We start from the raw sequence: 15339 nt of genomic DNA, 5'->3' as shown, positions 1-15339 counted from the left end.
CCCTAAAGGAATCAAGGGATATGGAGAGAAAGTGGGATACTGAAAGTGCATGATCAACCATGATCATATTGAATAGTGGTGCAGACTTGAAGGGCTGAATGGCCTATTCCTGCACTTATTTTCTATGTTCCTATGAAAGGGGCAGTCTAAACTCTGTTAGGTATCCTGGTCCTACAGCTAAATTCAAATTTAAAATCCTATTGGTTACAGACACTGGTTCGGCTGCAGAGACAGGACATCCCTGTTACTGAAAATACCCAGTGCATGTCCCCACTGATTTACTATCCAGGTTCTTTCTTTTAAAGGTTGGAGACTGATCTGGTCTTTCCTCCCTGCTTTCGTTTTCTGTCAAGGCTGTTTCTGTATCATCTGCAACTAACCTAGCTTATAGGCATTACTAATCCCAAGTTTATTTTGAATTAGAGGTTTGTGTGTCAATTTATGGTATCTGCAATGATGGCTGTTTCACTGGCTTTTGAAACTCTTTGTTCTTTCACATGGGCTTTTATGGAAAGAGGGGTTTTGAACTTATCGACCAGAATCTGAGGCTCTCATTGGTGGAACCTATCTTAAGCAGCTTTACCCATCAATCAACAGCAAGTTGCTTAATATTTTCGAACTTGATCCAAGTTTGTTCTGGCTGTTTTTGGAGAATTCAGAATTTTGGCAGCATACCTTCAGTAATAGCTCGCAGACAATGAAGATAGAAATTTTATTCATCTTGTAGCTTGGTAAGGCTTTGTCAAATAGGGAATAAATCTACTCAGCTTTTTGTGTTAATCTTTTTTTCACAGAAGGGTCCAAACCTTCACTGGCTACTCCAACTATTTTGCAAGCGTTTTTAATGCGAGGAAAGATGCTTCCATATCCCCCTATCGAGCTTTGGTATCAATTGGGAGTACTTTAAGAGCTAAGAACTCTAAGAGCTAAGATAATTTCTCTCACTTGAGCCACCTTCCCTGGGTATTGTGGCCTTTTCCTCTTCAGCTTGAGCTGTCTAAACACCTTTCTTGTTTTTTTTCTCTCTGGAATGCTTGTTCATTCTTCCTTTCCTGAAATTCTATCTTCTCCTGCTTCCATTGCCATCTCTCAGTTTTCCCTACTCTCCTGTTTTACCCTTTCTCTTTTCACCTCTTCTCTCTCATTTTCCCTTTCTTTTTTTTCTCTTGGAATTTGAGCTCTGGTCATCACTCTTCAAGACACATTTTGGCAAAGGTAACTTGTCTGTTTCAGGTTTTGTATTTTCTACGTGTTCTAATTCTGAGGCGAGGTCAAAATGCTCAGCCAGCATTTTTAGTTAAGGCTGCTAACTTTTGCCAAGTTAAATCCTCCTGTCCTACGAGTGATTCCGTATTAAAGTTAACCACTCTATTTTCTAGTGTAAAGACAAAACCTGCTGCCTAGTAGTTTAAAGACATTGTGCCACCATCCTATAAATTCATATCCATGAAACATTCCGTACCACTATATGCTCTTTCATTCTCGCAGATGGGCTCCCTCTCGTTGTCTGCAGACCTTTAGATGGATCATCATACCAGATCTGCCTACAGGGCAACATAATTATCAGAGTTAGTCCTGATACTCGCATTTCACCAACTTTCATAATTGTCAGACTATTTTTTACAATTCCAGTCACCAACAAAATTATTTCACGAGCATATGTATCTTATCCTCTTGTACTTACTTTCTAGCGGCACCATTATTCCTGTGACAGCCTGATATACTGGGGATGCACAACTAACTTAAGCTGTGCACCCCTAGGCATAGTCCCAAGTTAATGCCTAAAATCTTTTCTTTTTATCTAGAGACCCTGACACTCTCTTACCAGCAATTAATCCCTATGTCCTCTGATCAAAGACACTGTAGTCACTGCTCACAGTACCAGTGTTGATCTGAGGCAGAGGCACTTTTGATTTCAAGCAGAGGTGTAAACTCCATGTGGTCAAACCTGAACATTGATATTTGAAAAATGCTCAGATCCAATTACAAACTGGTTCTGCTCTGCATTTGTGAGCCAATCGGCAGTGAATGCAGGGATGAGGGATGACACGGAGGTCAGGCAGAGAGAGAGTGTGCAGGGACTTGGGGGAGGGGGCAGAGAAGGTGGGATGAGGGTACCCGGGAGTCCCACTCCTCAACCTTTTCTTTGTAGCCCAATAAAATCTTTTTGCATCAGATAATTATCCAGTTTCCTTCCGAAAAACCACAATTAAATCAGTCTCCACTTTACGCTAAGAATGCAGTCTGCATTCAAACCACCTGTTGTGTAAAGATGATTTTCCTCACATCGCTTCTGGTTCTTTTGTTAATCACCTTCTGCTGATGGGAACAATTTCTCTCCATTCGTGCATTCCAGGCCCCTCATGACTTTGAGCACATCTTACAAACCTCCCCTCAATCTCTCTTCTCCAAGATGAACAGCCCCAATCTATCCACAAAACTGAAGTCTCTCGTGTTCAGAACCATTCTTGCAAATCTTTTCTGCACCCTTTCCAAAACCTTCTCATCATTCAGGCTGAGCCAATATTTTATAAATCTTCATATTTTACTTGCTTTCAACCTAAAGTGCAGGATTCTGTATAATTTATTTACTGCTTTCTGCCATGTTTGATGAATTATACATCTATACACACAGGTTCCTCTGCTCCTGTATTTACCTTAGAATTATACCCTTTATTTTAAGTTATCTCTCCTCATTCTTCTGATCAAAATCTATCACTTCTCTACATCAAACTTCAACTGCCACATATTTGCCTATTCAACCAACCTGCTTATATCCTCTTGAAATCTATCATTATCCTCCTCGCAGTTCACAATACTTGCAATTCTTGTATCATCTTCAAATTTTGAAATTGTACCTAGTATATCCAGCTGAGTTATAAATATAAAGCAAGAAAAACAGGTGATTCCACTGTATACCATCCCCCCCAAAACCTCAAGGATCTGTGCTGAGTTTGCTCATTTCAACTGGAAAAGAAGGTGGAATGCTACAAATTCTCTCTGCGTTAGCAAAGAGGAAATTGCTCCGTTGATTACAACATTCAATTATTTAATTGTCCTTAGAGAAGGAATTTATTTTCTTACCTTATGTTGGTATTTGCTGATGTTGATTTGACAATACTAGGGTTCTTCCTTAAAGGTGAACCTGAAATAACAAGAACACTGATTAATGAATACTCCTGTTGAATTCAGATCATCATTTTTCATTCAGTAACCCCATGTAAATTAGTCAAATTTGCTGAACTGGGAGAAAAAGTTGATGCTCAGAAGGCAGCTCAGGAAAGACAAAATATACATTTGCCTGAAACAATCACAGGTAACATTAAATGTGGGCAAGTACAAATGGAAAGGAAAGGAACAAAAAAAAATTCAAGAGAAAGTTCTTTACCCAGAGATTGCTCAGAACGTGGAACTCGCCACCACAAGCAACAGCTGAGGTGAATAGCAGAATTGTGTTTATATGTAGGGGAGGAACTGAAAGGCATGCTGATAAGATTAGCTGAAGAGGTATGTGAGGATGCACAGATGGAGTACACATACCAGCATACAGCAAATTGACCAAATGTCCTGTCTATGCTGTAAATTCTATTGGAAGCTGAAAGACTGTTTACACAGTCCAGGACTAGGGGGCATAATTTCTGGAAAGGGACCAGCTATTTAGGACTGAGGTGAGAAATGTCTTCACTCAAAGGTTTATGATTCTTTGGAATTCAATACCGCAGAGTGCTTAGGATGCTCAGCTATTGAGTATATAAGGCTCTACGGAGAGCAGGGGGACTGGACAGGGAAGTGGAGTTGAGGTTGCTATCTTATTGGACAGCAGAATGGGTTATAGAGATTGCATGGTCTTCACCTGCTACCATTATTAAAGTCTTAGGAAAAGAAAATAATGGGTAACATAAGTACTCTCTCTAACCCATTGGGTAGAAATCAGGAATTGTGGTTGATATCTACCGTCTATAACCCAGAGGTTTCTGGACAGGGAGTGCCCAATACCATCCCAATTGGAATCAGTGAGCTCAGCTCACAGCAAAACCTGGGATCTACCTGGTTAGTGTGGCTCAACTGCTGGCTAGGTAAAACTACTGAGCCATCCGCTAGCCATCCATGGGATTTCCCTGGTTTATCACTGGTTGCAGGAAGATAATCTCAAACATTTCCTTTTTGAGGCTTCCCTGAAGATACTCACTCCCATCAGAAAATTGAGTAACTTGAGAGTCAATAACAAAGCCATTTGCAAATAGTCTGTTGTCAGGAGAATCAATTCCCAGCTCATTGTTCTGATATAGAACATCTATCTAATTCAAGGATAGATTAGATTGAAGGTAAAGGGGAAGCAGGGAGATGAATAGAAGAAGGATAAGTATGATTAGAACTGTTAGTGTATGGAAGGTACTAGTTGGGCTGAAGGGCTTGTTTCCATGTTGTAATTACTGCCTATGAGCCAATGAGTAACAAATGATGTGACAACAGGAAAGGGAAATAAATGGTAAGAATATGAACTAAATTATTCAAGGTTACAAGGGTATTGGTCACTGAAATTAGCAGGGCAGAGGACAGTAACAGTAAAGAAAGTTAACTGGAGCTTGGAATGTATACTAAGAGAGGTAGAACACAAATCCCAAGTGGTAACAATGAACCTCTATTAGACTCTGGTGTGATCACATCTGGAAAAGCTCAGTTTCAGGCATTGAAATGCAGGTAAACAAACTGATATTTAGTTTAAAGCACCTGAACTTTGCAGACAGTGTGAAGAATATAGGTTTCTTGACACTGAAGAGAAAGGTTTTAAGACTTTTTTTAAGAAAAAATTGTTCTTGGTTCATTAGTAAGGTTGTATGTAGTACACATACCCTGAGGAATTAACAGTGGGATTTTATCTTGAATCACTGCAGTGCAAATGTGTTCCATGAAGGTGACAAGATAAGGTATTGAAAAATCTTAATCCAATGATGTTGGATGGAGCGTGCCTTTGAAGGGAATTTAGAGGGTCTGTGACATAGTTGCTCTTAACATTCTCAGTGGTAAGAGATTGTGGGGTTGTGAGGTTGAAGCAAGCTTGGTGAGTTTATGGTCTTTCATGGAATAGAATCCCTACAGTGCAGAAGGAGGCCATTCAGCTCACTGAGCCTGCACCTACAACAATCCCACCCAGGCCCTCTCCCTGTAATGCCACATATTTACCCTGCTAGTCCCCCTGGAGCTAAGGAAGAACTTAGCATGGCCAATCAACCTAACCAGCTCATCTTTCAGACTGAGAGAGGAAACAAGAGCAGCTGGAGGAAATTCATGCAGACACAGAGAGAACATGCAGACTCCGCATAGACAGGGACCCAAACCGGGAATCAAACCTGGGTCCTTGGCATTGTGGGGCAGCAGTACCAACCACTGTGCCAGTGTGCTCATAGACTGAACCAAGTAAAACATTTGAAATTGCCACAGGATGTAAAACCAAATGACATAGGCTCAAGATTAGAAAAGAGAAAATGCACAGAAGGTTTTAGTTTAACTCTATGTACTGGATACTCAGCATCGTAACTTTAAAGGAATATTACATATCCTCAACTGTATTACTGATCAATGTCCCTGGAAAGAGTCAGACAAAGATGTGTAGATTGATATTTAGTTTAAAAAGCCTTTAATTATCAGGACAGCTGAAGGTCTTGAAGCTTTTTACTTTGGAAATGTACAGCTTTCAAAAAAAAAATTGACATTTTCAAATTAATGAGAAGATGAGACAAAGTCCTCATGGATAAGCTTGATAGGAACATAGAAACATAGGAAATAGGAGTAGGGTCAAGTGGCCCCTTGGGCCTAATTAGCCATTCAACCAGATCACTGCTGATCTTCTACCTCAATGCGATTTTCTTACACTGTCCTGATATCCCCTGATGCCTGTCAAACTGTCTAAAAATCTGCCAATCTCAGTGACTGAGCCTTCACTGTCCTCTGGGGCAAAGAATTCCAAAAATTCACCACCATCTGAGTGAGTCTATCCCTTATTCTGAGACTGTCTCAGTTGTTGATAGCACCCTGCACCCCCCATCGCCTCTGTCAAGCACCAGAAGTTTGAAAAGCGCCTCCATCTGCTCCTTCCCTATTGGGCAAGCTTCCAATTGCCTAACAGGGAAGCTTGTACTCTATGATTTGATTTGATATGTTATTGTCACATGAATTAGTATAAAGTGAAAAGTATTGTTCCTTGCGCGCTATACAGGCAAGAATTCTCACAATACCAGGTTAAAGTCCAACAGGTTTATTTGGTATCACAAGCTTTCGGAGCGCTACTCCTTCCTCAAGTAACTCAGTCCTGTTGGACTTTAACCTGGTGTTGTGAGACTTATTGCTGTGTCTACCCCAGTCCACATCATGGCTATGCAGACAAAACATACCATTCATAGAGAAGGAAAGGAGAGAGTGCAGAATATAGCGTTACAGTCATAGCTAAGGTGTAGAGAAAGATCAACTTAGTGCAAGATAAGAGGCCTACGGGATGATAAGCTGACCATCCCACATGGTCATCTTAACATCCTTCCCCCTCTTGAGTCTGTTTCTTCCCCTACAAAACATGGTCCTTGCCGTTGCTTGGTGATCGGCCTGGAGTTGATTAGAGGCAAGACTGGATCTGGGAACGTGAAGCAGATTGGAGACCTTTGTTTCCAAAGGAAGCATCGTAAAGCTACACTGTTTCTTCCTGAGGTCTTGCTTCAGCTGGGGTCCTTCCATCTCAGAATTCATGCCCTTACCAACTGGAGAGACAGACATACGGTTCTAGTCATGGCTCAACACTGGTGGTGATTGTCCCATGGCTGATAATGATGCTTGCAGTGGCACAGCTTCCCTACTCCTGACATGATCCAAGTGCTTCCTGACTACTTTGTTCTGCACTTGAACACGTATCCCGTTTTTCCGTTATGGTCCTGGGGACCCAACTGAGACCGTACCCAAAGTTCCTCACATGGACGTGCCTGCCGGTTTTGAACACTGTTTCTGTCCTTGCAGAATCATAGTTCTTCTGACTACAATGAGTAACTACCCAGCTCTCCCAGGACCTGAGCTGTATTCTCTTCAGACATATTGACTGCCTATACATTCCCCCAAACGATAAAAAAAAATTAAATGCACCGCTATCATCACAACCTTTTCCACAACTGTAATGAAATCAGGTTTATAGGCAACGGCAGATGACTCAGTGCATCGGCATTAGCTATCCAGTTTGTGGACAGTGCTCTAGGAGGATTTTATAAGACACCAATAACAAAGCCCAACTTGTATCTGGGTGGAGGCAATGGGGGTATCACGTCTACCGTATACATATTGATGGAACTTTTTAACACCAAAGTCAACTGCCAATCTCTCTTTCTTGATCTGGGAATACCTCAGTTCAGCATCCAACAAGGTTCTAGATGCACATGCAACAGGCTACTCTGTTCCATATTACTGGCACTGTGCCAGTACCCATTTTAACCCCAAAAAGGGCTTTATGGTGGCCACCAGTCAATCAGCATACAGTTCTTCAATCCAGGGCACAGGATATCTGTCAAGTTTGGAAATCTGATTGACAGTCAACTTATGGTCTCCACAATGTCGGACTGACTCATCAGGGACAACAAGTGCTGCCTGCTCTGTAAACTGTAGAGGTCTTATGATGCTCAGCTTTTCCAGCCATTCCATTTCTGACTTGAGTTTTTCCAACAGGAGTACGGAGCTAGTCTTACTCTAAAATACTTAGGCATAGCATCAGGATCGAAATAGATCATAGCTTTGGTTCCCTTTATTTTCCCAAGCCCTTCCTGGAAAACTTTGGAGTACTTATTGGTGACTTTATATTGTCCCCCTGTGCCCAGCCTGAAGATCTCTAGCTAGTTCAGTCTGAAATGTTGGAGCCAATCTCTCCCCATAAGACTAGGTCCTTGTCCCCATACAATGAGGAGTGAAAGTCAAGCTGACTGCTGCCTAGAAGTCACTAGGGTCACCCTAGTGCCCTTTTCTTGCAATGGTTCCCCTACATAGATGGCCAACCTGGCCTTTGTGCTTTTGAAGTTCAGGGGCTAAATACCAGTCCGGGAGGCGATAATAAATCTACTCCCCGATTAGAGAGACTGCAGCCCCTGTATCCGTTTCCATTTTTAATGAGTAGCCATTTACTAACAACCACCATAATGAGAGCAACCTTCATCGTGGTGATGAATTTAATTGCATTGTCCCAGTTCCTGGTAGTGGGCCTACCTGTAAGGTACAGTCTGTCAGTGGCCTTGACTTTTTTTTCCCCAAAAAGCATGCATTTTGACTGTCCCTATAGCTTTGCCTTGGTTGTGGTCTTCATCAGCACTTGCAATCATCCACCGTCTGGCATCTACAATCTTCTGGAATTGCTCCCTAGGAGTCTGATGGCTGTCCCTGCCCTTCCTTGATGACCTGGTGATGCAACTTGGGTTTCACCACTGTAAGGGATTCTGTGATATTTCACTAATACCATTGCTTTAATTTGAGGGCTGAATGCTGCAAAAGGGCTCTCCTCCAATCAGAAGACACTGTTACCTGATGTCCCTGTAGCTTCTGAGCTCCTTTCTCCATATTCTCCAATCATAGAGCTATCTCAATGGCCTTCTTTAGATCCAGATTGGTTCTGCCAATAATTTGGACTCCTATACTGTTAATTCGACAGACCAGAGTATCTCATAACATGTTGTTCAGGGATGGCCTGAATTAACAGTGCTCTGCCAGTTTTCGTAGCTTGGTCAGAAGTTCAGTGACAGATTCCCCAGGGGTTCTCCCTGCTATGTTAAAGTGATATTGCTGGAATATTATGGAAGGTTCCATAATATTCCAGCCTTTAACTTGAAATGTACATAAAGTGTTGATGTCCTTTAACTAAGTCCACCAGTTCATTAAAAGTTTTGGTGTCAGGGGCATCCGGGTAGTCAGGCTTTTTATGACACTGAAGATCTGGGCCCCGCATGCCATCAACAGGATCACTTTCTGCTTCCCGTCCTCCTCAATATTTTTAGCCTGAAAAAAAATCAACCCTTGCGCTCTGCATACTGGGCCCAGTCTTCTATGATTGCATTGTAGGCTTCAAGTTTACCAGAGGCATTTTTCTGACTGAAGGATTACTTGTCTCAGCATTAAAGGTTGTCCAGAAGAAAACTCATTTTACTCCTCGTCAATGTAATAATCTCGCTGAAGCCAGTCTTAAATCATCATCACCCTTTATTTACAACATGCATAAAGTGGCGACTACAGTGTACAGATAAAGCCTGGACTCCTTCAGCTACCGGCCTGAAAGGAGCCAGCTGGTTTTAAACCTCCTGATCCTTTCCTATTGGGTGAGCCGCCCTTTACAAGGCCCATGAAGGGATTTATTGACGATCCCCCATGGCCATCATAATAGCAAGTACCTAGTTGAGGGGACCAAAACTGTACACATTACCCAGGTGTGGCCTCACCAAAGCTCTACACAATTGGAACAAGACCTCTTTACTCCTGTACCCAAATACTTTTACAATAAAGGCCAACATACCATTTTCCTTCTTAATTGTTCAGTGTACCAGCATGTCAGCTTTAAGTGACTCATTAACAGAGACATTCAGGTCCCTTTGGACATCAACACTTTATGCACATTTCAAGTTGGTGAGAGAGGATTAAGTATACAAATAAATTACAAAGACATCAGGTTAATTTAAATGTTAGGAACTAATTTTTTTTCCGGAGTGTTGTTGACCTCTGGAATAAGATGTCAGGTTGCGCAGTGAGTGTAGATTCATAGCAAACAGTCTAAGTGGAGCTGGTTGGCCTGAATTCAGAGAAGGTAGGTAGAATGAAATTAAACCTACTATGAAAGTGTTGAAACTTGGTTTGAGCTTCATTCGGAGATGTTCCATCTTACCTTTTGGTCAACAATTATTGTTTTGACAACAAATGTCTTAAAACAAAATAGAATATTTTAAATGACAGTTTACTGTAAAATGAGGAGTCTTGTGTTACTTTCCTGTGCTGTGAGAGTAGCTATATTATTACTAAACCTATTTTGCATTACTAAATCTTATGGAAACAAGAATCACATTTCACCAATACCATTTGATGCTGTGGTTCTTTTACATCCTCCACTCAAATTCCTCCTACCCGCCATTACTTCACCTGAGTACTCAAACTCAAAATCCTCTTTCCAGATTGAAGTTGGGGCTGGATAATACCATAAACCTTTTGCTTTACATAGGTTTCATGCAAATACAAACTATCAGTGTAAGGACAAAATCTGGAGTGCAAACTGAGTGCATTGTTTCACAACAAGGATCAGCACTTTTATTTAAGCTCTCCTCAAAGTGATCAACATTCCTTGCCTTGTACATGAACACACGCATGAATCATTTCAAATTAATATGCATTTAACAACTTCTAACATTCCCCCAAATGATCAAACATAAAATTCTCTCAGTGAAAGTTGGTGCTTACCCAGTTTCAGTGTTGGCAGTGTTATTGGTTTGTTCTCATAATCACCGAGTTGATCCTTGGATTCAAACCTTACAGGATGACACTGGCTGGGATTGGCAGAACTACTGCAAAGACATTTTGAAACCTTTGAGGAACAAAGCAGTTTTGCACAAAAATAGAAATAATAGAGGAATTTTAGAAAATGTTTCTAATCGGTTTCTACTTCCTGGGTTTTCCTTCTACATCAAGGCAAGTAACAAATCAGATTTTGAAAAGCAAGGAAGTGTTGGAAGTGCACAGCAAGTCCCACAGTTTCTTAAATTATTTCAGTTATTGACCCTTCACTAAAAGTAGAAGAAAACGAAACTCCACAAAACAGATGGGACCTTGCTGCATACAATTTAATTAAACAATGACTCCACTTCAAATATACATCATTGCCTGCGAAGCACTGGAGGACACTAAGGTTGTGCAAGATGTTATGTCATAGAAGCAAATAGAATTGAAGGGGGCCATTTGGCCCATTATCACGGGGGGGGGCTCTTTTGCAAGAGCTATCCCAATTTGTTCCACTCCCTTCTTCTTTCCTTCTCGCACTGCATATTTCTGATTTTCAACTATTTATCTAATTCCCTTTCTGTCAATGGAGACTGTATGTCCCAATCTACTTTATCAAAGGCCCTCATAATTTAATGTACCTCTATTAGATATCCTCCTAATCTTTGCCAAGGAGAAATGACCCAGTTTCTCGAGACTCTTCAGATCAATTAATTCCCCTCATTCCCCTATAGTTCGAGGAAATCTTCTTGCATCCTCTCCAATACTTTGAAATTCTTTCTAGAGAATGATGCCCAGAATTGAACCCAACAATCTAGCTGGTCTAACTGGTGATTTTATAAAAGTCTACCATAACTTACAAACTTTTGTCCCCTATTGTCCATTTATAAAAATGAGGTTCCCATTTGTTTTTTTTTCAAACAGCTTCATAACTTTGTCCTGTCATCTTTAAAATATTTTGTACATAAATCTGAGTCTCTCAGATCCTGCATTTTCTTTAAAATTGTACCATTCTGTTTATATTGCCTCTTTCATTCTTTCTTCTAAAATGTATCAAACATATACAAATTTAAGTTCTTTCTTTAGCAACTTCCAACATTTGCTATTGCTCTCCTATTTATTTAACAAGGAACAAATGTATGGCACTTTCATTGGGGCTGAGAGAATGCTGTTGTTTGTGTTGCAAATGCAGACACCTTAATAAAGCCTAATAAAGCTTTATTAATAAGAGCTTAGAAATGGAAAGGAGGTTATGCTGAACTTATAAAAGACAGGAGGTAGACCTCAGCTGTGGTACGGTTCTGGGCATCACACTATAGGAAAGATGTGAATGCAATGAGAGCGAGTGCAGAAGAGGCTTATGCAAATTGCTCCAGAGAAGAGGAATTAATTATGAGGATAGTTTAGAGAGGTTGGGAACTATTCTCCAAGAGAAGGTGGCTGAAATGGAGATTTAACAGAGGTGTTCGAAATCATGAGGGGGCAGGACCAAGTAGATGGGGAGAAACTGTTCCTGCTCATAAAAAGCTCGAGAACGAGAGGGCACAGATTCAAAGTGATTCTCAAAAGCAGCAAGTATGATGCGAGGAAAAACTTTTTCACACATCAAGTTTGGCTCTGGAATGCACAGCCTGAAAGTGCAGTGGAAGCAGATTCAATCGTGGCATTCAATAGGGCACTGGATGATTATTGGAATAGAAACAGTGTGAAAGAGTACAAGGAAAAGGCAGGGGAATGGCACAAAGACAAAATGTTTGCTTGGACAGCCGGCATGGACACAATGGGCTCCTCCTGTGCCATAGTAAGTCTGGAATTCTGTTGTTGAAAACATAATTCTAGCATTGTGGGTAGGGGTTGTCTTTCCTCCACTTTCAGCTGATGATGGAGAGTCTGTTGTGTTCTTCCCAGTAGCCGGACGAGTTGATCATTCCTTACCAAGGTTACAATTTTCCCCAAAACCACACAGAAGTACGAAAACGTTATTAAACAGAATATGTACTTTTTCTTGCTACCTTCACTCCTTTTTTACAAAAAAGGCATGCATCTATATAGCTCCATTAGGTCCACCAGGCTGTTCATGCCAATTAAGTATTTCAGCCAATGAAGTAGTTCTGAAGTGTAGTCATTGTATTAATTTAGAAAACATGCAGCCAATTTACACACAACCACTCCTATAAACAATGTAATAATGAATGTATAATCTGTTTTTGTGTTGATGATTGATGGGTTATTAGACTAATAGTGATTTGATTGTACAAAACTTGAGAATTGCTGAAGAAAGACAATGCCATGTCATCGAAGTTTTTCATATTGCACTCATCAGCATAGTTAGCAAGGATACCAAAAGTAAAGGGGTGAATATATACTGCACAATAAGAGAGTCCTGATTGGTTGATAAGTGGACTCTTATTAGCAAAGATGTTGTCAAGAAGAATGCACCACGGGACAGTTAACTGCCATGCTTTTGTTCACATTCAAACCAGACAGGTCGACTCTGATTGTCAACATAAGAAATAGGAGGAGGAGTAGACACCATTTGCAAAATGCATTGCAGCAACCTCTATCATGACCTATAAGAACAAAGGTAGCAAGTGCATGGGAACACCAGCATTTGTATATTTTGCTCCAAGGCACATACCATCCAGAATTGGAACTATTTTATTCATTTATGGGATATAGGTGTCATTGGCTGGTCAGCATTTATTGCCCATCCCTAACTGCCCTCCATTTCAGAGACTATTCGAGAGTCCACCACATTGCTGTGGATCTGCAGTTACATGTAGGTCAGACCAAGTAAGGTTTCCTTCCCTAAAGGGCATTACTGAACCAGATGTATTTTTATGACAATCAACAATAGTTTCATGTCCATGAGACGTATAATTCCAGATTTTTATGGCATTTCAATTCTGCCATTTGCCTTGGTGAGATCTGAACCTAGATTACAGATCCTGCCCTGAGTCTCTGGACTACTAGATCAGTGACAGCACCTGCATGCTACTGCCTCACCGATCCTTCACTGTCTCTGTCTCATGCTGCAGTATCTCTTGTAGATGATGCCTACTCCTCCTCTTATTTCTTACATTCTTATGTTGACCTGTCTGGTTTGAATTCGGAACTCCCACTTTACAGCACAGAGAGTACTTACACCAGACCGTGGTAGTTCAAGAAGGTAGTTTAACATCACTTTCAAGATCAATTAATGATATGCAACAAAAGCTGGCCTTGCCTGTGATGCTTAGGGCCCATGAACAATTAAAATTAAGTTCCAGGGTGCAGCAGTTCCAGAAATAGTTCCACCATCATCTTGGTGACCTACACTGCCTCCAATTTAAGCAATACAATATATTATTTTTAAATCTCAACTTTGTTTTTAAATTCCTCATCCCTCCCTATCCTTGTAACTGTTGAACCTACAATCCTCAGGTCTTTGTGTTTCTTTAATTATGGCCTCTTGTGCACTCCCTACTTTAATTGCTCCACCAATTGTGGCCGTACCTTCAGTTACCAAAGCTTTAAGCTGAATCCTACCTTAAACCTCTCCATCATAATAATCCTTAAAAACCAAGAATAAGAATTTTAAAATTGAGGCACTGCTGGAACATAATACAAGCTTTTGGGTATCTATTTTAAAACTTTCTTAAGTTGTTCAGTATCATATTTGGTTCAATAGCAGTTCCGTGAAATGTCTAGGGACATCTTATTACATTAAATGCTATGTCCAAGCAAGTTGTTGTTGAAACAAATAAGAGACTTAAAACAATAAACATTGATTACTGACACTCACACATGTTGCGTTGGATTGGATGCAGAAACGGAGGGTTGCTGCTTAGATTTTTTGTCTAATCCTGCAGCTACCAGGCGTAACAGGAGTTGATACTGTTCCTTCTCATTCTTCTCAATGCTCTGCAAAAATAAACTTTGTTTTTTAATTTTGGAGAATCTCCCCTCCTTTCCTGAAGGCTGGGGAACAATTACTGTACCGTTTTCCATCTGTGAGCCGAGATATGATCATCAGTAGATTATTTAACATTAGGGTGCGAGCCTAAAGTTGTTTTCATCAGATATCGCTATGCATTCATACGTTAGCAAGGAGACATCATCTGGCAATCAGGAATAGGAGCTGGAAGCAAATTTTCTCTGTAACTCCAGTTAGCAACTGACTTAGATCAGTTCAAGGATTGAATCTGGGACAGATTTCAGTGCCTAAGACTGAGTGACTTCAGTACTGCATATGAAAAAGAAAAAAACAACTCAATGGGCAACATCCATAAGAAGGGGCACATTTATCAAGAGTTGTATTTAGGTGGGGGGGAAATAAGACAGGATTCTTCCCCTTGCTCTGCTTAAGTGGGTCTCTAAAGGTACATGTGGCTACTCCTCATTTCTGAAAAATAACGTATTGAATGATTTAAATGGTTTAGAATGCGGAGTGAAGTGCCACTTTGTCTTAATGCTAGCTTGGAATCATAAGACATGGAACTCAGGTTGGGAGGAGTGAAGGGGGGATTGGTTGCTGGCTCCGAACAGGGAGTGGGGGGATAGTATACATCAGCTTCGTGTCTAATCAGCTCAGTGTTTTCTGTTTTTATTTTTGACCTATTACTCACCTCATTCACAGTGCAGTGGTGGCTTCTGACATTTTTCCTGCCTGGTGATGGTGTTGGTGGAAGGCTATGGTACTTAACAGGAAGAGGCTGCTGCTCACTGGTTTCTTCTGGAAGCTCATAGAATGGTCTGTTAGGAAAATCAGTACAAAATAAAACTCCTCTATGTGAATTGTACATCAGAATATTGTTGGTCTATAGTTTCCCACTTTTTGCCTCTCTCCTTTCTTGGATAGGAGTGTTG

At 40.8% G+C, this 15339-nt stretch overlaps 1 protein-coding gene across 1 annotated transcript in view; it reads right to left on the bottom strand.

Annotated features, from left to right (window-relative positions):
- LOC145349895 (sentrin-specific protease 2-like) overlaps positions 1-15339 on the bottom strand; it is a 48999-nt gene that overhangs the window by 16357 nt on the left and 17303 nt on the right. The window contains exons 6-10 of the mRNA XM_080198522.1: positions 15099-15225; positions 14276-14394; positions 10456-10559; positions 3085-3145; positions 1463-1544 (exon numbers count right to left, since the gene is read on the bottom strand). Of these exons, the coding sequence (XP_080054648.1) occupies positions 1463-1544; positions 3085-3145; positions 10456-10559; positions 14276-14394; positions 15099-15225 (493 nt within the window). The remainder of the gene's footprint in view (positions 1-1462; positions 1545-3084; positions 3146-10455; positions 10560-14275; positions 14395-15098; positions 15226-15339) is intronic.

Source organism: Carcharhinus amblyrhynchos, chromosome 11 (genome assembly GCF_965287045.1).
Source record: "Carcharhinus amblyrhynchos chromosome 11, sCarAmb.v2.hapA, whole genome shotgun sequence".
NCBI classification, from domain to species: domain Eukaryota; kingdom Metazoa; phylum Chordata; class Chondrichthyes; order Carcharhiniformes; family Carcharhinidae; genus Carcharhinus; species Carcharhinus amblyrhynchos.
Note: the sequence above shows the minus strand (reverse complement) of the source record. Positions and strands in the feature narration are given on the sequence as shown.